This window comes from Sander lucioperca, chromosome 5 (assembly GCF_008315115.2).
Source record: "Sander lucioperca isolate FBNREF2018 chromosome 5, SLUC_FBN_1.2, whole genome shotgun sequence".
Taxonomy (NCBI): Eukaryota; Metazoa; Chordata; class Actinopteri; order Perciformes; family Percidae; genus Sander; species Sander lucioperca.
Window position 1 is genome coordinate 17,107,263 of NC_050177.1, and position 24,353 is coordinate 17,131,615.

Consider the following 24,353-nt stretch of genomic DNA (forward strand, 5'->3'; position numbering starts at 1 on the left):
CGTCTCAAGCAATGCATCACGTTCCATAATATCTTCAAATCAAGCCTGAATGACCAGCGCAGAGAAAGCCTTGACGTGTCCAGCTGACGTCCTGTGTTGACAGAGGTTTAGGAGGCTCTGCAGCGGGCTAACGCCGCCCCCTGAGCAGAGCACCTAACTCTGGCGAATGTCCGCCTGGTATGTGGGAGCTGGAGGAAGGGATGGCTTGTTGAATACAGGCTGGAGGAGATAGATAAAGATATACCTCCTGCTTCTCCGCTGCTGGGCGACAGACTGCACTCAACTCATACCTTAGCGAAGCATTCATCGATAAATCAAAGTGTAAAAAGAGCAGTCTGATGCTGAAAGGGCCTCCATATATTTACATACTTAAATAAGCACACTTTGTAACTTGGTGTACACACGCCTTTTAATCTTTTATAATAAATATACAGGGTTTCCCCCAGAAAAGTTGTTTAGCCCGGTGGCAAGTGGGCCCGGCTGGGGCCATTCACAGACTGATGGCAGCATTAATGTAGAGCCCAGTAGTTTCTGTGATAACAGAATCATGGACAGAATTGCGACATTGAGAATATCAAAAAGCTATAAGACCAACATGGCATCATGACTTTGCGTAAACATACATGCCACTTTCCTAAAGCCAAATGGCGTATTATCGCTGTATACAGCAGATGTAAACATACACACCACGTGGCGTGTTATCGCGAGGACGTGCCGTGCTATCGCTAACGTCACACGCGTGTAAAAAAAAGGTTGGGTTTTAGGGAAAGAACATTGGGAAAGGCTTTAGTAGCACTAAAAAACGACAAAAACACGACGGTGACCAACGTCACACGCTTAGGAAAACAATTAACGGTTGGGTTTAGGAAAAGAACATTTGGGAAGGCTTTATTAAAAAAAAAAAAAAAAAAAACGGTTGATAAACGCCACATGCAGGACATGATCCCAGCTCTCCTGGGTGAAAGTCCTGTGTTTTACCCCATCCGCCCATCCACCACCCCAACCAACCTCCCTCCTTTCATACTACTCGCTATGGTGATAATTCACGTTATGTAGGTCAATGGAGGCCAAACGGCGTTGATAAACACGCAAAAAAACGATTATGCGTCTTTATAACACGCCAAAATGGCATACAAATTGGCATGTCATACATACGCCACTTAGTGAGATCAGTCTGATAAGACAGATTCCACAGGGCCCTACATTATTGAGTCAGTGCTGAAGGCTGACTGGAGGTTTGAAAATATGACTATGTCTAAGTTTCCAACCGAGCTGCCCCACTGTAACTGTAGTTTAAAAATAAAAAAAACCGTCTTAACTATACATTCAAATTTTTTCCCCAGTGGCTTAGGCCTGGTGGGGGGCAACTTAGGCCCGGTGTGCCACCAGGCTTGCATTACATTGGGGGGAAAACCTGAGTATGGTTTGTGAATCTTAATTATATTGCATTTGATGAAAGCTTGGACTTCAAATCAGAGTTTAAACTCTCATGGTGACCAAATAAGTCATATTTGTGTTGCCAAAGTATATCGAGAAGGAAAACTGTAGCTAAAGGAGGCAGAAAGCAACGTTGGTTATTTTCACAAACGGTTATGTAAGACAGGAAAGAAAATCATACCATTTCTTATTCCCTATCTGAGAAAATCTCTCTCTTTAGCTGCTAAATGCTCCACTATAACTCTAATAAGTGTCTGTGTGCTGCTCAGCAGGTAGTGCACAGTAGGTTTATACATGGGTTCAAGTAGGATCTGAACCCTAAGATCCGGCTAACACCACACCAAATTCCATTCTCAAATTTAACACTTTAAAGTTTCTATCCACTTTAAAGTCTCTATCCACTATACACAGTGTTGTAATATAAGATATAAGACTACAAATACTTAGTTACTGTACTTAACCCTTGTGTGGTCCTCGGGTCAAATTTGACCCATTTTCAAAGTTGTTTTTTTTTCAGAAATATGGTTTTCTGTTTAACCAAAAATAACTTGGATGCATGGCTGTACGCTGTATGGAACCAATACAACATTCGTCGCAGGTAAAACTAATGATCACTTCCATTGAATTTTTGTTGTTCTATTCAATTTCATAGCATTTGAAAAAAAAAATTTAAAATGTTTTTAATACAGTATCCTGACTAAACTTTAACATAAACCAGTCTGTGATTCACTGGACATCCTCTGATCTTAACTATTAGTCCAAAAAAATCTTTTCTGCTTTTTTAACTAAAGAAATATTTTTTGTTGACCATGAATTTTAAAAAAAAAAGCATTGAAAAAAATGACAAAAACGTTTAAAAAAGTGTCAAAAGCATTTTTTTTAAAGCAACAAAAACGTGGGGAATAGCGCCACAAAAAGGTCATTTTGAATTTTGACCCGAAAGGACAACAAGTTTATGGTTAACGGGAAGACAACACAAGGGTTAAGTAGAATTTCCATGTATCTGTACTTTACTTCGTTGTTTATATTACTGGAAACTTTCACTTTTACTCCACTACTTAGTGTCTTCGTTACTCGTTACTTACAAGAAATGTTTTTGTACATTGTGAACAAAAACTTAAAATTGTGTTTCTGTTTTTCTCTTTGTAGATGTCAGACTTAGAATTTGATGTTTAATAAGGTGTGGAAACCCTGAATAGTGTTTATACTACGAGGAAGCCACAATAAAGTTCATTATCAAAGTTTTTCTTTACTTTTACTTTTACTGCTAATAGTTAAATACATTTAATATCAGAAATTACTTTTGATACTCAAGTACAGTAAATATCAGATACTTTAGACTTTTACTCGAATAATATTCTAAAAGGTGACTTTAACTTCTACCAAAGTCATTTTCTGGTAAAATACTTGTACTTTTACTCAAGTATTGCTTTCAAGTACTTTATACAAGACTGACTATTACAGCACTTGAAGAAAATTCACTTTCATAGCTTTACCTGTGAGTTAAAAGGCATTTAAAAGGCTATTTTTAAACGGAGTCCGACGCAGCCACTCCACACAAAACACACCGCGGCTACATTCACTTCCAGCTAACCTCACGTAGAACAATGAGGGCAAAACAGCATCACCGATCTGTTTTAACTGAATATTCTCTGTCTTTCTCAGCTGAAAACACCGGCTCTGCAGCACTTTACTGTGTCATTCACTACCCAGCCTGATTGTAACCGGTAGGCTACCGGCAATGTGATCTTCATCTGTTCAACTGACTTTTACAGATAGTACACAACTGTCCTGCTGTTATTACAGACGTGTGAACTCACCACAGACATTTGCCTTGTCATAGACTCACGGCGCTATGCTACTGAGAGTGAATCGAGGAAACACTAGTCTTGCTTTGCCAGACCTTCCTCCACAGCACTGCGGAGGAGGGTCTGGCCAGTCTACACAGCATTCCATGATGGGAGAAAAACGTGCTCTGGTTTATTGGCATTTCTTTAAACCAATTACATGTAGGGCTGAAACGATTCCTCGAATAACTCGAATAATTCGATTACAAAAAATCCTCGAAGCAAAATTCTTTGCCTCGAAGCTTCGTTAAATCAATGTAATTAAGGTTGTACGGCTCACTGTGTTTCCGCACGGAGGATTATTACTAGCGCACACAACAGGTTGACGCTTCTGTGGACACAAGACTGACAGCTCAGATTACAAATGAAGGAAGACGAAAATAGCGAGGGTCTAAGAGAAGAGACAGGCGAGAGAAAACGACAGAAAGTTTGGGATCATTTTAAGCTGCAAACATGCTGCTACATCATCTTTGTAGAAAACATCCAGTATACTCATCCATTCAGAGCGAACCCGACACAAGTTAGCTAACTAACGTCTGCTGCTATGCTAGCGATGTTTTACCAACAAGCTAAAACGAAAGCTGTCGGTTTGTAGTCTGTTTATTAGTTTGCTACTAATCTTTGGAAACTTAGCTGCTGCCGGAGACAAACCGGCTCCTCCCCCCAGCATGGCCACTTAATATGCACGTGAATGATGTCATCATGCCAGTGATGTCTGCATTCTTTATTCTTTCTCCTCACTGTGTATTAGGCTTCTGAAAATGTGTCCCCCAGAACAGTGTAGTTGAATAGCCCTGCTGTAAGCTTTGTACCGTCACATTTATCCTCTGGTTAGTGAACAGCTCTTTTGCATATCCAGTGCAAAGAGCCAGAGGCAAGAAGGGGGTGAAAAATATTAACATTTGTGCCACCAAAAATGTACTTTTTTTTAAGGGTCTTGGAATTTGGCAATAAATTTTTTTCCTTTTTCTAGTAAACAGCAATAATAAATATTTAATATTGCTGTTTACTAAGTATTTCTTACTAAGTATTTCTTATCCGATTAATCAATGGAATAATCGGTAGAATACTCGATTACTAAAATAATCGATAGCTGCAGCCCTAATTACAATCGTCTTGGGCGGTGCTAAGCTCCGAACAGAGCCACGGTGCCTCTGCAAAATAGCCTCAGGAAGGAATTTGTTTTGGTGGAACATGTGTACGTTCAAAAGTAGTTTTAGTCGCGCAACAGAAAACTCAGATTGGACAGATAGTCTAGCTAGCTGTCTGGATTTACCCTGCAGAGATCTGAGGAGCAGTTAACCATAGTCCTCAGAAATCCACCGGAGGAATTTCCAGCGGCAACGGAGCAATCCCGGAAGTGGAACGCCGTGGATACAGACTAAGAAAACACTGGATGGATATTTGGCATTATTTTAAATAAAGGGAAAACACTGATGTATGAAACTGCCAATTAGATTAATTTACTTATTAATCAAAGGTGGCCCACTTTAACCCCTGGGTTTATACTTTCACCAAAGAGGTTGTGTTTTGGGCATGGTTTGTCTGTTTGTTCGTCTGTTAACGATTTGCATGAAACTTGGTGGAAGGGTGTAGCAACGGCCAAGGAAGAACCCTTTATATTTTGGAGTGGAATTGAATCACAGGGTGGATACACAAGTTATCTTTCACATGCGGCGTGGCGGGACTGTTCCACGAGATGGGGCTACGGCTTTATACCCGGGACTCCGCAGACAGACACTCAGCGCCGACGTCCAGATGATGAGTTGTAGATGGAGATTGTTATTGACTTAAAGTAGACTCTTACTTTCTTTTTCTTTGTGTGATTAATAATCACGTTCTGTTTATATTATTAGCGTTACACAGCGTCACCCTCCTCATCATGCAGCATAGGCTGAACAGTGTCCTGACTGCTGACCTGCGGCTGTTTGAGGATTTAACTCCAGCTGTGCGGTGGTTGATGATCTGGAGGTCATGTTCATGATGTTATTTCAGTCGAAGCATTTGATATATGTGCATACCTACATGATATTAAAGTATTTTCTGCATACGCATAATAAATGCACAGCAGAGATGATGAGGCTTCAGCTAGGCACAGCCATATTTTCACATGATTCTAATAGTTTTGGAAATATATCCAGACATGTTTAGTGATTGCGGTTGCAGATTTACATATCATATCAGTATGGACTGTTGGCCTTGGCCGAGTTCTGCGCTCTCCGGTGGCCCTATCTGTGAAGCAACAACATCAAAGTTGAGCTGGAAGAAGCTGAAACGATCCATAGAGCTGAAGGGACTCAGAGTTGTACACAGATCCTCTGCATGAGCAACGCCTCTCACATGTACTGTTAATACAAGGAGATAGACCAGGAAAATATCCAATCATCATATCAAAGTAAACTAGAATCTAACCAACCTTTGTATTATTATGATTATATAAAGCAGTTAGTAGTTAGTCAGTAGGCTGACATGTTGTAAGAAATGAAACCTCCTGGCTGTACTGCTGCTCCACTATCAGCATCTGTCTCTGTCTGGATCTCTCTCTCTCCCTCCCTCTCTAATGACAGGCAGCAGGCTGATAGGCAGATATATTTACACTGGTGGCAAGGGAGGAGGAAGTCATCAGCCAAGCCCTGTCCAGCCTCCAGGCGGGGCTTAGAGAAAACCCTGGCCGGGTAGCACCTCCCCGAGCAGGGCATATCTCTGTGCCGTCCTGGCCCTGCTCGCAGTTCTCAGCTAGATGGGACCAAAGCTTGACGGTCCCGCAGACCCACACTCCCACATCAGCCCCGGGGGAGAGAGAAGAGCAGAGAGCAGGAACCTGCTGTAGTGTGCTGAGAGACGCCAGAAGGAAGCCAACGTGTTGATGAGGCAGGCTGAGTCACTCCATCTCCTCTCAGTCTGGCGTCCAGAGGTGGCCAGGGGTCCAAGTGTGCACCGCTTCTCGAGTGTGTGTGACTTTACTTTGCATCTTTTGATCACTGGAACTGGACTGTAAGCATTATGACTCTTCTGGGCTCTGAACACTCCATACTGATACGAAGCAAGTTTAGATCAGGTAAGTCAAAAGAGGACTGACCTGTGTCTGTCTGTCCGTCAGGGGACAGTTGGTGTGCAGCTGTGTTTATTCGTGCAACCCGTTTGTCTGTCAACACTTGGCATTTACAGGCCATTTTGTGTTCATTATGTCATTCATCTGTCTTGGGTGAGCTGTGTTGACACTTAGAATGTGCTCTGCAGTGACACCAGCAAAGTGACAGGTGTGTGTTATAAACATGTGACGGTACGAGGAATGCCAGAGGGAGGCCAGCATAAGTCAGATATCCTCCCGAGCTCTGAGCCCTGTCACACTGTGATCAATTCACGGCTGGACGGTTTCTTTGATCTTCATCCGCCTCCTCGTAAACGCAGGACATGTCTCGGGCGATGTCTCGGGCAGGTTAGTGCAACCTGCTGCTGACGGAAGCCATGGAGATGTTCTCACTGTGGCTCGGGGAAATTAGACACCGGAGAGGGGTCAGAAGTTATCTTTATATGGCTGAATTAGAAGCTTGTGTGTGTGTGTGTGTGTCTGTGTGTGTGTGTGTGTGTGTGTGTGTGTGTGTGTGTGTGTGTGTGTGTGTGTGTGTGTGTGTGTGTGTGTACACCTGTGTATATCAAAAGGGGAGGAAGGGTACGGACTACAGTGCTGATTTAAACTCCTCTTAACACGCAGCAGCTGCTGGGGCTTTGTATCCATCTATCTCCATCACACACACACACACACACACACACACACACTGCCTCCATCTTTAATTCCATCACTCTCCCTGGCACCCACACACTATCTTAGTGTTTGAACATAATGTCTGAGAGGCTGAGCGTGTGTGTTGAGTGTGTGTAGTCTGAGCAACAGTGCCCCCTCCCTGAGGAGAGCGTAACGGCAGCAGTGCTCAGATCAGCTCTCTGCTCTGTAAAGCTTCATACACACCATGGCCTAAAGCGTGGCTGGAGTGCTTCAGCCCTGACTGACAGCCACTTTGCCTGTGAGCTGTAATTGGTGTCCACAAATGGCATGGTAAATGACGCTTTTCCTTTGAGTTGTTTAGAGCAGAACTGGAAATGAGCCCCAGTGCTCCGGGGAGCAGGACAGGCTGGCTCAGGGTCTGTGTGGCTCAAACCCACATGCTCTTGCTGCTTAATGTGGCGCAGATGTGGAGATTACTGACATAAAGGTCATCTTCCTACAAGTCTGCTTGATGTTACAGTCGGAGGGATTAATGCTGGCTGATACAAGGTACAGCCAGCATGATTGGTCGGGGGAATTTAGGAGTGCATGAGTGAAATGTTGTGCGTAAGAGAAGTAAACTTACCGTCCGTAAATCTCTCTGAGATAACCGCTGATGACAGGGCGAGTCTCAGACGATCTGCGTGTCCAGGATTTACAGTCTCCTTTAAGCTGCAGCATTTGGAGTTCCAGTCAGCACCCATGCTCCTCCTGCCCCACGCTTTAGGCCCATTATCAAAGCCATGGGAACTGCTGCTGCTGCTTGGGCGAAGCTAAAGGGGAAGATAAAGATCTCAGTCAAGTGTTCCCTGCGGACCGCCAAATGTTTTTTGTATGTGTGTGTGTGTGTGTGTGTGTGTGTGTGTGTGTGTGTGTGTGTGTGTATGTGTGTGTGTATATGTGTTACTGACTCGTTCTCATGCCGGTTTGATTAACAGCTCAAAGGGCTGACATGATAGTATGACCGAGGCGTCAAATATAAGTTAAATCAATACTACAAGGTGTCGAGCACAATTTGGACAGTAAGTCAGCACCAAACAGCTTGTTTACATCAGCGCAGCCGAGCCACAACCTGTTCACGTCTCGCCTGAGGAGAAAGGAAAACGCACACATGTTATTGGTAGTTCAGCTGTCACTCTTTATTCAAATTAGAACAGAGATCTTCAACAGGGGGTCCGGGACACCTAGGGGGTCCTCAGAGTTACTGCAGGGGGGGTGGGGGTACACCAAATTATTGTTACGTTTTTGAAAGTTTTTTTCAAAAATTAAAATGTCCTAACATGAATCCAATACAATTTGTTTATAATTTTTATTGATGATATACTTACTGGCCTATAGGTAAGGTAGTCACTAAGATCCACAGATACAGTTCATCCAGAGGATCCATTGTACCACATTTATGTTTAACATCAAAACATGATTTATGAAATCATCACCAACAATTATTATTTTAATAACTTAGTATTCTATGCAAAAAATGTATCTATAAACGCTTTAGGCTGCCCTACACCTTATTTTAGGCCCAGTTTAATATGTATTGTATTGTCTCTCTTTCAGTTGAGGGTCCTTGGCTTAAAAACATTGAAAACCCTCTGAATTCGAACACAAAATAGTCAAACTGTAACTTACTGTCTGGGAATTCTTAATTCATAAGCACACCAATCCTGGTACTCCCAGGGTCATCTGTCTGACCCACAGTGTGTGCTCTCAGTAAACTAAGCTGGTGTTGTGCGCATCCTGCTAATTGAGCCTTTAATGGATGAAATAGCTTGTGAGACCAAAGGAATGTTACTGGCAGATTCTATATCCTTGATCATATTTCTGACTAAACTGATAATAAGTAATAATATCAGAGGCAAACCCTCTGCTGACAATGATTGGCACTCTGGCAACAGATAAAACAGCATGTACCTGTGGTATGGGTTGGCTTTTTTTTTCTTCTTCAAATGCGCAGCACTCTTCTATCCCTCTGCTTACCATAAGTCACTGTCCGTGGAGCAACTCCTCAATCCGCGTCTTAACGCTGGAGCGTTGGCTCTCTTGCATCTGGCTACAGCTCACGTTCACAAATCTGCCTCTAACTGTCCAAGCAGAGGTATTAGACTAAAATAAACCTAATACTTCATTGAGGAGGTTTATTAGATGTTATACAGTCGCGCTCGTTCGTCTGTCGCGGACACATTCCTGCTTGTGCTAAGGGGAACGTAACGTAACAAATGCAACCAGTCTCTTTAGCTAAGCTGTTGAAGTAAAAGTTTTAATAATGTTTCTTTCTTGTGTGTGGGGGGCTATGAATGTGTTCGCCACAATAAATGTCGCTACACCAGTGCCGAGCAGGCCAAATGAGCATTTATTTACACCATCAATCTGAAAATGTGTAAATGTTGCTGTGGACTTGTATGTCCTTTGTTGTCAAGAGAGCCTAAGGTAAAACCAATGTCTTCAGTTTCAAAGTGAGACAGGCAGAGTGGGAATGCTTCAGTGATCTGGCTCGCCTCCTCCTTCTATAACATGCACACTCTGCAATCAGTCCAGACTAGCGAGAGACAGCAGATTCTATGGCAGACACTATTATTGATAACCTTTAAGTAAACACAGAGAAGCCAAGAGGTTTGGATAAAATGAGGACTTTCAGCTGACTTAAAATGCCGCCACCTTACCATTGTGTTAGCTCAAAACAAAAATGGAACAAACAATGTGCTAGCATCATGTGTCAGCACGGACAACAAAGCTGTAACAAACTGAGAAGTTTTTAAAGAAATAGCAGCAGATTATATAGCAGCTGCTGAGCTTTTTCATACATAATTATTGATAACGTTTTTGTGAACACAGAGCAGCGAAGATGCTCTGCAGAATTACGTCATAGCATAGTTCCATGACAGATGGACCATATGTGCCTGTGTACATGGATGGGAGCTCACTATCGGAGGGGAAATAACAGAGGATGTATCAGATACACGCTTTGGTCATCTTTCAGCCTGTTGTTTGCTCTCTGTGATGTTGCGACCAGCGGGTCACCACCCCGTCACTGTAAACCAAAGCAGATGTCAGATGACGGGAAGGGCCTGGTGGGACGATGTGGCACCTGAGCTCGCTGAGATTCAGTCAAACTGTTAAAAAAAGTAATTACATCAAAGCCCAAAAGGTTTGAGGGAATTCAGAAAATGCTTGAATGTGATATGAACCACCTGAGGGAGAGAATTAACAATAGGAAGGACAAGCAGAAAGCGATTAGGGCCTTGCAGAAAAGGAGGAACATATCATACTGTACTGTGTGTGTGTGTGTGTGTGTGTGTGTGTGTGTGTGTGTGTGTGTGTGTGTGTGTGTGTGTGTGTGTGTGTGTGTGTGTGTGTCCGGTCCAGGATCTCAGCGAGAGACTTTCAGATAACAGCAAGAAGGAAAAACAAAAAAGCAAAAGAGCCACAGACACGAGCAGACTAACAGACTTGGGGGAGGCTCTATGTTTATGACCCCTCACTCCCACCTACACACATATACACACACACACACACACACACACACACACACACACCCTGCGGACCACACACTGGCGAGCAGATCTGTTTAAAAGCCAGGAGCTGTGTTTATCATTGGCTACATCCTGCTCACAGAAATATTTGTGAGCGAGCAGCGTTGTTCCCCGCATCATTTCTGTGCATATGGAAACACACACACGTGCATGTAGGTGAAGTGAAATATTCCTATGAAACAGCATTTAAAATGGGTTGAATTCTCAGTCTCTTCCTGCTTTTTGTCTGTCCCTTAACTGTCTTTCCACATCTCTTTCCTCTTCTTTTACTCTTCCCCTCCTCCTCCTCCTCCTCCTCCTCCACCTTCAGTCCTGCAGTTAAGACTTCAGCAGAGGAGGACACGAGAGCAGCTGGCAGACCAAGGCATCATGCCTCGTGAGTCACACACACACACACACACACACACACACTTCCACTGACAGGCTTTTCGACTGCAGTGTGAGTGAGACAGACAGAGGGACAGAGCAAGAGACACAATAGACAAGCAGGGGGACACACACCATGCATTGGTCCAGTTAGTAGTAAGACATACAGGTGCAAAATAAACCCAACCAACATCACAACATGTCTTCTCACGTACCAAGAATGGGGAGAGCGTTGCTGTTCTTTGTCCAGGTTTTGTGCAACGAAGGGAAACAAAATGAAGATAGTTAACAGTAATCTACCTTTTCAGGAACAGTGGGAGATCCACAGAACATGACAGATTATTTGGAATAATTGTTTTTGTAGTCATTGCAGCAGACACTACGGTCTTTAAACCACAGTGTGTCACATGATCAGGATCATGTTATTCGTTTTAGAATTTGTGCCCAACATCCCATGTTGGTTAAAGTGGTAATTAGATTTTTTAGCCACTTGGTGGCAGCAGAACAAGCTGTAAACACAACACTGACATATTCTCACTTTATAAAGTTGATATGGTTAACATGCTAGCAAACAGTTGAGGGTTAACACATCCAGCAGACACAGAGCAGAGGAGGTGTGTTGGTGTCCAACATTGACTCTCCTTTCAGCTCTGTTTAAATGCTCCGCTCCGTTCCCCAGCGAATTGCTAACTGTGTCTATCTGTCAGGTGCTGGCCGAGAGAGTTTTTCTCTGGGAACAGCTGCCTGTTGTGTCTGGAAATATCGTAGATGAGAGCTGAAAGATGCTCTGAGACTCTGAGGGGAAGTCTATATTATAGTCTTGTTAATATATAAATAACGAAATTCAGCCAAGAAGTACACAAATGAAGAACAGATTGTTCAAGTAACGTAGTCGAGTGAAAAATCTAATACCATGTACTGTGTGTGTTGACAGTTTTGGAGAGCATCATGGATGAAAAGGTTCAAAGATCCAGCCCAGTGTGGGAAATATGAGCGCATATTGTTTTGTTTTTAAATTTGCCCTTTAACTGTAGGTCTCCTTGGCTCAATCAGTATTATTTTGAAAATCTTGGAACACAGTTGTGAGAAGCATCATTTCACATGAATCATCATGTTGCATGGAAAAGATATGAGTGCTTTGTGATTAGCCATTGCTGTTGAAATGAAAACAATAAAATCAGATGCTTGTAAAAGAAAGGAAGACATGAAGAAGGATGGAGACAGAGAACTCAGCAGAGGATTTCACTGATGGACTGATGAAACCAATCAGTGGAATCAGCAGAATCTGAGTGGCTGTAGTCTGTGCTCACTACAGTTTGAGATGAGCTCAACCCAACAAAAGACTAAAGTTCTTTACACACCAGGGACATTTTTTTGTGCGATTAATTCGCACTAGGGCTGGGCGATATGGAGAAAATGAGATATCACGATATTATTGACCAAATTCCTCGATATTAATATTGCAACGATATTGTAGGCTTGACAATTGGTGCTTTTAAATAAATATTTTCACAATTACATTTTAGATAAATAACTAATGTGGATACAATGACTACATGGGTAAAGGCAAATAATAGAATAGCTAGAACAGTCTGGTAGGTTCAGAAAATGACATAAGATGATATCTAGACAGCGGGCAGGCAGACAGTGAGCAGGCAGACAGGCAGAAAGTGAGCAGGCAGACAGTGAGCAGGAAGACAGGCAGACAGCGGCAGGCAGACAGTGAGCAGGAAGACAGGCAGACAGCGGGCAGGCAGACAGACAACGAGCAGGCAGACAGCGGGCAGGCAGACAGGCAGACAGGCAGACAGGCAGACAGACCGACATCGAGCAGGCAGACAGCGAGCAGGCAGATAGGAAGACAGCAGGCAGGCAGACAGCGAGCAGGCAGACAGGCAGATAGTGAGCAGGCAAACAGTGAGCAGACAGACAGCGAGCAGGAAGACAGGAAGACAGCGGGCAGGCAGACGGGGCAGGCAGTCAGCGGGCGGGCAGACAGGCCGACAGGGAGCAGGCAGACAGGCCGACAGGGAGCAGGCAGACAGCGGGCAGGCAGTCAGCTGGCAGGTGGACAGGCAGACAGGCTGACAGCGAGCAGGCAGACAGGCAGACAGCAAGCAGGCAGACAGTGAGCAGGCAGACAGGAAGACAGCGGGCAGGCAGACAGTGAGCAGGCAGACAGGCAGATAGTGAGCAGGCAGACAGTGAGCAGACAGACAGCATGCAGGCAGACAGAAAGACAGCGAGCAGGCAGACAACTGGCAGGCAGACAGACAGACAGCGGGCAGGCAGACAACAGGCAGGCAGACAGACAAACAGCGGGCAGGCAGACAGACAGACAGCGGGCAGGCAGACAGCGAGCAGGCAGACAGCGGGCAGGCAGACAGCGAGCAGGCAGCAGGCAAACATCTTAATGCTCCTCTTAAACAGACAGCAGGCAGGCAGGCAGACAGCAAGCAGGCAGACAGGCTGACAGCGAGCAGGCAGACAGACAGACAGACAGCAAGCAGGCAGGTAGACAGCGAGCAGGCAGACAGGCAGACAGCGAGCAGGCAGACAGCGAGCTGAGTGACCGCCGAGGAAGGCTCTCTGCTGGAAGAGGCTCTCTGTGACTCTGTCTGTCTGTCCCATCAGACACAGTGAGGACATAGGACAGACACTGTGACTCTGTCACTACGTTTGCTTAGCATGAGCCGTTTCACAGCAGACAGCCACTAATAAACTACCCTGGTATCCATTCCTCGTACTTTACAGCAGCACTGTGTCGCCTCGGCGGACAGCAGCAGTGAGCAATGCCAGGCTGCAGTTTTTGGGTTACTCAGGAACAACAGTGGACTGCAGGCCAGGGATTTGTTGAATGATATCTCTGGCACCGTTTGCCATCTCGCAGAGGCTCCAGCCTCCAGATAAAGGGCTGGTAAGTGTGCGGGGGAACGGAATCCAGAGGCCCGGCGAGTTCCCTATCATCTGCTGGGAGTCTGTCACAGATAAGGCAGCACGGAGAAACGCAATTGGCCAGCGGGGCTGCAAGCGCTTTTTAAAAAAGAAATTTCAATTGGCTGTTTATCTCTTGATTGCACATGGAAAGGGGGTGGCTAAGGCTTGTATTTGTTAGTACACACTTTCTCACACTACACACTGGATGTCTTATCAATCTCTGAAGCTGCAGCGTCATTTGTCCTCCCAGCAAAATAAGACAGACCTCAGGAGTGGCAGCATTCTCCTCTCTGCTGCTGTCCATGAGCTCCTTCCTGCTGGGGAGATGGACACGGCACAGGGTCTGTGTATATATTACCCAGGGAACATCTGGTGTTTATTAGGCTGCTGGAGAATTCGACCAGCCTCTCAGCCTGCATAGGAGCCCACTCACACACACACACACACACACACACACACACACACACACACACACACACACACACACACACAATCTAATATTTCCTCATAAAGATAATAGGGCTGTATCTGCAGGTTTACGGGGCTTCTTCCTGCATTAAAACACACATTTCCATTTGCCGAGCAGCGGTGCTTTAATCCTGCTTAATGCTCCTCTTAGTGTCTTGTTTACATCTGACTGATACGCTCAGCAGGTATATGTATGTATGGCAATAGGTTTAAAGTGCGCCGTATGTTTTCATACTGCTGCAGAATGTTTAAAAGTCTGTGCTTTAGACTCCCCGGATCCTGTTACATGACGCGTTGTCAGGCAGTTTGGTTACACAGTATGAACACACTCACAGCTCTGTGATGTCACCCAGGCAGGAGAGTGTTAGACAGCAAGCCGCTGACTTCTAAACAGATGATGATGTCATGTCGCCAACATGACCACGGACCATCAGCTGGTCCCTCCACCCTGGCGTACTGGCGTACTGAGGCCATCATTCCCTTGAAGCCCTGGCCTCACTTCCTTCCGATACAGTTGAACTGTGGGACTTTAAGAGCACCTTGCAGTTTACAACTTCACGATCCTGCTATTATTCTTTTTGCTTCTGGGAATATTATATATAATATTATATAAAATATTATTCTGCCTTTCTACCATTCTTTCAACATGAAAATCTCTTTCTGTCTCCCTCCATTCTTATATCAACCTTCATTTACACGTTTCAGGGTTTCTGCGGGCTCTTAAAAAGTAAAAAAAAAAAGTCAAAATTTTAAAATAAAAGTTGTAGGCCTTTAAAAGTCTTAAATTCGCTGAAGTATTGTGTTTTAGGTCTTAAATCATTTTAAACAGGTCTTAATTTTCCTACGTCCATGCAACACTACCTCTAATGCTCATTGAAATGTTCCCGCAGCACTTGACAATGTTTTTATTTTAATTCCGTGGTGTTGTTGTTCTTTCTGTGGCTAGTCCAAATATAATTCAATGTATTATGTACAAATAAGACCAACATGCATCTTATACTGCAGCCAATCTAGACACCAGTCCTATAATGCCAATGAGGAAATCAGGAAAAACTGTTTCAGACAATGTTTCCTGACTCTAACATCTGACTTTGTTTTTGATGTCCTGATATAAGTCTTAAATTTCATTGATAATGGTCTTAAAAAGGGCTTAAAAAGTCTTAAATTTGACTTGGTGAAACCTGTAGAAACCCTGCGTTCACTTCATTCTTTATTTTCATTTGATTTCAACTTTTGATTTCAGTTTTTCTTTCTTACTTAGTTTCCGTCTTTCTGTCTTTCTTCAACATTTTCAATTCAATGTAAATTTTCTCCTTGTCTGTCTTCCTGATTACTGTACGTAGCTCATTTTCTGTATTGCAAACAAATTCACACTCACAGGTCATTTTGAATTTTGATGCTGTCCTATCTTTCAACCCGTTCTTTTTTCTTTCCTGACTTTCTTCATAGGTCTATTATTCCTATATACTATTCCTCCTTCCTTCTGTATTTCATACCCTACCAACCCTCACATCCTACTGTGACCTAAATTTATGTTGGAATTATTAAAGTTTAAGTTTTTTTATGAAACTTTACATTTGAAATCCACTCCTACAAATGTTGAGCAATCATCATTGAATTTGGTACAAAAGATCTCTGCACCAAGTCGGAAAAAGTTACCTTTTCGGATTTTTGATGCTTGTGTGTAGCTTATATTACAAAACAAATAATATTTCCTGAAGGCTTTGTGCTATTGCAACCACATTTGGTGGATATGTGTAGATATAATATCTGGGTGGCCATGACACATTTGGTGCCATTTGGCCAATAGGTGGCGCTGTAGCAGCATCATCTCATCATGTGTGTGTGTGTGTGTGTGTGTGTGTGTGTGTGTGTGTGTGTGTGTGTGTGTGTGTGTGTGTGTGTGTTCTTGTTTAACTATATTCGTGGGGTCCAAAAACCGGGAATACAGTATACTTGTGGGGTCCGGACAGCTTTGTGGGGCCAAAATGCTGGACCCCACAACTTTAAAGGGCTGTTTGAGGGTTAAGACTTGGTTTTAGGATTAGGGTTAGAATTAGGTTATGGTTAGGGTGAGGGTAAGGGTTAAGGTTAGGCATTTAGTTGTGATGGTTAAGGTTAGGGTAAGGGGCTAGGGAATGCATTATGTCAATGGCGGGTCCCCACAAAGATAGTGAAACGCATACATATGTGCGTATGTGTGTGTGCGTGTGTGTGTGTGTGTGTGTGTGTGCACTCCCAGTGCCCAAGCAATTGTCCCGCACTGCATTATTATCTCATTAATCACAATCTGTATGCAGCGTCTGTGTTGAAATGTTACTGCTTGCGTTGCAAGGTTATGTTCACAAAATCTAAGTAAATCTATCATGTGCCTGTTTGAAAGTTGAATTACAGTTTGAGTGTGGAAAAATGAAATATTGAATCTGTTATCATTTATTCAAACTGTAAATTCTCAGCATATAATTGTCAGTGTTTATTGCAGCAGGCCGCGCAGCAGCTACCTCTCTCTCTCTCTCTCTCTCAATGTGGGCTTGTCTGTAAGCGAGGCAGCGGAGACGGCCGGGTGAAGGGAACACGACCACACAGGCCAACTTAACTCGATGCTGGGACAAAAAGCAGGCAGGGCTAGGAGCATGAGCTGCATCTAGCTCAGCATAACAACAGCAGTCCACAAGTTGAAAATTACAGCACACTTTTTAAGTTTAGTTCCTAAAAACATAGTGTGACTGCAGCCTTGATGTATTTTAGGATAAGACTTCACGATTTGTTTATGGATTCATTTGAATTACAGTAATGACATTTTTTTTTAAACTGGTGACAGCCCTAAAAGTATTGGAAATAAAAAGTACTCATGCCACGGTCAGTGTTATGTTATTATGTTATATACAGTTTTTTTTTCGATTGCTAAACGACAGTGGGCACAACTGGAGTCACACGTGCAAAACTCTAACCACAGTCTGCACAGCAGCAGTTCATGCGGACCAAACTCTAGTTCAGTTTTCATTGCTTGAACACAGCTTTCAAAACTCTACAGACTTATCCCATGACTTTATCCACAACCTGCACAACACTGTGGATCTACAGCACTTTGTTCAAATGCTAACACACTGCTGTCAAAACTGTTAGCCACACATTCAAAACAGAATAGATTTCAGCCTGGTGCATTTCAAACACTGCTGATTGCAATTTTAGCTGAAAGCCTGCGTAGGTGTCCTGTTTTAGACTTGTTAGTGAACACATACTGTACAGTATATATATATATATATATATATATATATATATATATATATAGGGAAAGCTGAGAAAGATTTTTGGGAAATAAAGAAACACCAAATAAGACTGAAACAGTTATACACTGTACCGACTGAGAGAAACAAAGCAAAGATACCAATATGTCCAGGTAAGATGTCTGACGTTACATACAGTTATAAAAAATGTGAAAAACACTTCCTTTACTTTAGTAAAACTGCGCACTTACTGTTTTTCGTAAAGTAATGGAGGTGTAAGCAATGGGAACACCACAGTCATTTGTATTTATAGATAATGTAGGTTCATGGCAAGAGAAGACATCCAATGTGCTGATAAAAAACTTATATTTATTACGTACCTTTAGTTTGTAACATTTCCAGTAATTATGTAAATTACTTCAGACAAAATAAAAAATATCTATTTACTGTAGGTGAGCAAACTGAGGATTTTCATGCATTATTGTTTACCTAAAAACTGATATAAAAGAAAAAAGAAAAGGAAATAATTTCACTCTTTTCTTATAGAAACTATTGATTAGTGTAAAGTCACTTACATTATAGAAACTGTAAAGATGAAATGTTTTGGCATTTGATGCTAGTGTTTTTAACTCTCAGTGTGTTCTGAGTGACAGTGTGTGTGTTGTCTCAGTGAGGATTGTTCTGAGTGTTTGGGTTCACTGAGCCGTTTGTTAAGAGTTATGTTGCTTGGAATGAGTTTTTCAGGTGATGTGAACTGTTTAGCTCAGGTGACTGTTGGTAATGCAGACTGGAGTTAGAGTTTTGCACATGTGGCTTCAGTTGCGCCCAGTGTCGTTTAGCAATCGAAAAAGAACTGTAATATTAGCGGATTATGATCATTGATGCATTCATGTGTAAGCATCTGGTTGAAGTGGTCATCATTTGAACAATTTGAACTACTTAAATTGTTTGGCAGTTGACTTGACTGTATACCAATGTGTTATATTTGATACGGCCAGAATATGTTTTATAATTTAATGTAACTGTAACCACAGCTGTCAGATTAATGTTGTGGCTCAAAATTAACTGGAAAGAAGAAATCAAAAGAAAAGTGTGTGTGTGTGTGTGTGTGTGTGTGTGTGTGTGTGTGTGTGTGTGTGTGTGTGTGTGTGTGTGATCAATGATTTTAACTATTCATTAACTTATGAACCCTTAGTAACAGCTGACCTTTTAGACCTCCTCACCTTAACATTCTACTGGACTCTTCAGGATCGGTTTTCTGTTGTTCCTCCTTAATGTGATCCACATTTCTTGGCAGGGAAAAGTATTTATTTGTATTTCTTGCACAGAGAATGTTATTTACATTTTTAGAAGATGGTGCGTATTTCAGAAAATGCCCTTATCCAGTGTGGATCTGCAAATGCTGTTATGGTGGTGCTGAAGGGACTTTTTTTTGAGAGGTGCTTTGGCATCTTTACAAATGTATATTGTTACCTGGAGTGTTCTGTTGGATTGAAACAAGTGCACATGCCTAGACGCTGCATGGACTTAGCTTCAGGTCTAAGCCGTCCGCTGCGCTCAGACCTCACTTTGTTTGTCTTCTAATGCTTAACATTTTACTCACTCTCTCTATGTCATTCTTGGCAGTGTGGCTGTGGTGTTTTAGAAGTTTTATGTTTGCCCCCTTGAGCTTCCAGTAAACATGTTATGTAAAGGACAGGGCGGCCTGCAGTCAGCTGGTTTACACTACCTCTGCAGGCCCTTTATTGAGATGAACAGCAGCTGTATTTGGGTCCAGCCTTTTTCTTTCAAAGTGGCGCTGTTTGTGTGTGTGTGTGTGTGTGTGTGTGTGTGTGTGTGTGTGTGTGTGTGTGTGTGTGTGTGTGTGTGTTTGAGTGCATACTTGTGTGGGCGTACCTGTGTGTATGTTTGTACCTCCTCCCTGCTTTTGTCTCTGCTTTAACTGGCCTGTGTGGCTACACTCAGCCACCTACAGAGCTCTGTGACAGGACCAGGCTGTTGCACTCCCCTCGCCTGCAGCATTAACCCCGCACCTTAACGCTCTGCATCCCCTCACACAACACTCCCAAACATTCTTTCAACCTCTGTCCAATCATTGTGGAAACTATGTGACCCGCCGTAACTTCTGAACAGCCACTTGAGAAGCGGAAGTGTACACGGTTCGCTGATTTCCTGCAATTCTGTCATCTCAATCTCCCGGTGACATGAGATTGACTTAAAGACTCATGGAAACAGCATGTAGCCGAGAGGACACGCAGCAGACTCACACGTGAGCCATCCACAGTGTGTGTGTGTGTGTGTGTGTGTGTGTGTGTGTGTGTGTGTGTGTGTGTGTGTGTGTGTGTGTGTGTGTGTGTGTGTGTGTGTGTTTGTGTGTTTGGTGTGTGTGTTTGGTGTGTGTATGTGTGTATGTGTGTATGTGTGGTGTAAGGAAACTGAGTTGCACAGAATGGGCCTGATGCTGTGACTGAACCCGAGGTCTGTTCCTGCTGTCACATGTTTGGATACAGAGAAGAGAGAATCTTGTACCTCTGCACACATGCACACACACACACACACACACACACACACACACACACACACACACACACATACACACCTCCGCTGGCACTCTTATCTCGTCCAATCAAAGCCGTGTTGACTATCAGGCCAGCCAGTCAGGAGCTTGGTGGTGTCAGTCTCACACACACACACACACACACACACACACACACACACACACACACAGGTTTGTGGCACTATCTTTGTGGACCCCTCATTGACAATGCATTCCCTAGCCCCTTAACCTAACCTTAACCTAACCTTAATCACAACTAAATGCCTAACATTTAACCCTTAGCCTCATCCTAACCATAACCTATACTGGAATCCCGGTTTTTGGACCCCACGAATATAGTTAAACAAGCCCACACACAAACACACACACACACACACACACACACACACACACACACACAGCGTAACACCTCCGGGCTGAGTGTGGTACCAGGTGTCAGTGACGGACCAGCAGTGTGTAATCTGCTCCTGTTCATCACAGCCTACTCTCTGTGTTTTAGTTTGTAGTCACATGATTAAGCACACATTGATTTGGTAAAATGCACCATATAAGCACAGTATAAACATATATCATACAATCTGAGATTTTAAAGCCCTGAAAACTTGGTTTCAAATCAAAAAGGTATTTCACTAAAACATCAAATATCCATAAGGGTTAATGCCCGACAAGGTGTCCATTGTCAGGTATTAATGGACGACGGCGAGGCATGAACCGTCCGATGAAGTTCATTACAGAAATGCCTGACAATACACACCTCGAAGGGCATTAACCCACTTATACCATTATTCACTTGCCAAATAACATGTTTTTAAAACATTAGTTTATATTTTTATTCTTTTTACAATCGAAATCTAAAGTTTTTCCAAACAATAACTCAGTTTCTCTAGTTACGTTACGGTTTGACTAATACCTAGAACAGTCGTTCCCATCCCAGAAGGTGCTTATGCAATGCAGTTGTTCACTCCTTCAGGAAATAGGAAGGACCTTGCCATCCTTAGCAACCAAGCATCCTTAGAGATGTTTATAGTCCACTCAGCTGTAGAACCCTTCAGCTCAGCTCCGAGCCATAAAGCTAACACTTTGCTAGCAAGTTTCAAAGTCAATAACATTGTGTACAGTTGGCAATCAGTAAAAGTTATTTGACAGTATGTTTAACATCAAGACAAGCTAGCTATCAGCCATGTCATTGTCCCCAAAACAGTATAACGATTTTTACGAACAATTTGATCCACGATGTGTAACGTTACTGTCGGCTGCAGCCTGAAGTAGCGACCTGAACAGTGAACGGGATGTGAGATAACGTTGTGAAACAAAGTCAGTCCATAGGGGCAGTGCAACATACTTCCTGCAGCTTGTGTGTTAGTGCCATCCTGTGGTGTTTAGAGGACGAGGCACTGAAGCACCACTCAGTGTTGGAAATAAAACATTCACATTTCTTTTTTCTTTTAATGTAGCGCATTCATTTAGAACGGTAAAGAGTCAGTTTCACCGGAACTACTTTAGTAGGTGTCCTATAACATTTTTTTAATGGACACCCTGCAGCCAATCAGAATCCAGTATTCACCCAGACCATGGTATAAGACATACTATACTGTGACTTTTTTGATATACTATACTATATATAATATACTATACTATACTATGACTTTTTTGACTTTTTCGACATAATACACAATGACTTTTTATCACTTTTTTCGACATGCTATATACTATGACTCTTTTAGACATGTTATACTATGACTTATTTTACATATTACAGTATACAATTTTTTTTCAACGTACTATACTATGACTTTTTTCAACGTACTTTATTTGATGGCATGGTGGCTCACTGGTTAGCACTGCTCCACCAGCATATATATACCCTGCAGACTCTGACTCTTGGTTCACTCCCCAGTCTGGGCTGGGGAGTTTGCATGTTCTTTCAGAATTTCTTTGACATACTATAATATGACTTTTTTTGACATGCTATACTATGACTTTGTTCAACATAATATACTATGACTTTTTTCTTTTTAAGATTTTTTTTGGGCATTTCAGGCCTTTATTTGATAGGACAGCTTAGACATGAAAGGGGAGAGATGGAGAATGACATGCAGAAAGGGCAAGAGTTCGGAATTTAACAGGCAGCCGTTGCGGCAATTACTGAGCCTCTGTACATTGGGCGCACGCCAGGTGAGCTTATTTTTTTTATAATTTTTTCAACATTCTATACTATGACTATTTTCAATATACTATACTATTACTTTTTCAATATACTATACTATTACTTTTTCAATATTCTATACTATGACTTTTTTCGTTAAACTATACTATCACTTTTTTGACATACTATATTACGAATTTTGTCAACATACAATACTGTGACTTTTTAATGGCTTTTTTTGACATACTGTTTTAATTACTGTTTTCAACCATATTATTTGGTTGCACGGTGGCTCAGTGGTCAGCACTGCTGCAGAAAGACAGTGCATTGGACCTTTGGTGCGATCCCCAATCCAGCATAGTCCTTTTTGTGTCAAGTTTGCATGTTCTTCCAGACTTTCTTTGACATACTATATTGGGATTTTTTTTATGACTTTTTTCGTCATAGTACTATTGATTGTTTTATTATTATTGGTGGCTTAGTGGTTAGCACTGCTGCAGATAGACACTGCAGTGGGACCCTTGGTTCGATCCCCAGTCCTTTTTTATCACTTTTTTGACATACTATACCATGACTTTTTTATCACTTCGACATACTATACTATGACTTTTTTCAACACACTATACTATGACTTTTTTCAACAGACTATACTATGACTTTTTATCACTTTTTTCGACATACTATACTGTGGATATTTTCGAAATACTAAACCACAACTTTTTAGTTCTCAGTGGTCAGCATTGCTGCAAATCAACACTGGTGTGTGGGCATTGGTTCAATCCCCAGTCTGGCATAGGCCTTCTTGTGTGGGGTTTGCATGTTCTTCCAGACTTTCTTTGACATATTATACTATGACTTTTTCATGACCTTTTTTGACATACTATGACTTTTTTATGACTTTTTTCGACATATTATAGTGTGACATGATAGCTCAGTACGATAAATACCTGGTAATCTGCCTGAGGATTGTAGGTTGTGGGTGAGGCACATTGAATTTTAATGTTTAAAACCCAAAATGAAGAAGTCAAATATGCTCGAAAAAATGGTCAGTGTACGATAAGATGGCTCATTGTGATGTAATGCTGGTTGGAAGACCCCAATGGTCATGAGTTCCAACCTGATTATGGTCTGTTTCTTTTTAGGTTTTAAACCCCAAATAACACCTCGGAGTGTAATTGCGTTGCTGGCGCGGTAGGTTGGTTCTAGACACATAAGGTATCCGCGTAGCTTGCTAGCAGAGCAAAATTAGGTAAATACAGGAACATCGTCACAGAAAGAAAAAATTAGAACATGTATTTTTTATTTATTTTTCAGGAATACAAAAGCATTAAATTAAATTTTTTGGTAACACTTTACAATAAGGGTACATCAATTAGCATTACTTAATGCATTAATAAGCATTAATTAACCGTTAATTATAGTTAAATAAGTTGTCTAATAAACATTTATTAACAATGCTCATGTTTGTTCATGTTAACTAAATTAATTGATGCATTATTTACCATTAGTTAATGCCTTATCTAACTTTTAATCTCAGTTAAGTAAGGTGTCTATTTTACCATTAGTTAATGCAGTAAGAAGCCTTGACTAACTGTTAATAACAGTTAATTAAGGTGTATATTATATCATTAGGAAATGCAATATTAAGCCTTGACTAACAGTTAATAACAGTTAACTAAGGTGTCTATTTTACTATTAGTTAATATAGTAAAAAGCCTGGACAAACTGTTAGTAACAGTTAACTAAGGCGTCTATTTACCATTTGTTAATGCCTTGACTAACTGTTAATAACAGTTAAATAATGTGTCATTTTACCATTAGTTAATGCAGTAACAAGCCTTAACTAACTATTAACAACAGTTAACTAAGGTGTATATTTTAACATTAGTTAATGTACTAAAAGGCCTAAACTGGAAATAACGGCTAACTAAAGTGTCTATCATTTACAAATGTTGTTAATAATAACTAAGGTATTGATTGATTCATTGTTTAATGGTTTGCAAGATGTTATTTACATTAGTTATTACAGTAATAAGCATCGCTAACAGTTAAGCATACAATATTAAACATTA

The 24,353-nt window shown here is 42.0% G+C and overlaps 2 protein-coding genes across 7 annotated transcripts in view; one reads left to right on the plus strand and one right to left on the minus strand.

Moving 5' to 3' along the window:
* Positions 1-24,353, plus strand: part of myocd (myocardin) — a 149,706-nt gene that overhangs the window by 111,291 nt on the left and 14,062 nt on the right. For 4 of the 6 annotated variants that reach the window (XM_031323995.2, XM_031323996.2, XM_031323998.2 and 1 more), the window contains exon 4: positions 10,891-10,956. In XM_031323995.2, the coding sequence (XP_031179855.1) occupies positions 10,891-10,956 (66 nt within the window). Of the gene's footprint in view, positions 1-5,962; positions 6,343-10,890; positions 10,957-24,353 lie in introns of those variants that run through there. The other 2 variants (XM_031323997.2, XM_031323999.2) reach the window with 2 other exon arrangements.
* Positions 20,159-24,353, minus strand: part of map2k4b (mitogen-activated protein kinase kinase 4b) — a 32,852-nt gene continuing 28,657 nt past the window's right edge. The window contains exon 14 of the transcript XR_004897285.1: positions 20,159-20,177. The gene's annotated coding sequence lies outside the window, so the exon portion shown is untranslated. The remainder of the gene's footprint in view (positions 20,178-24,353) is intronic.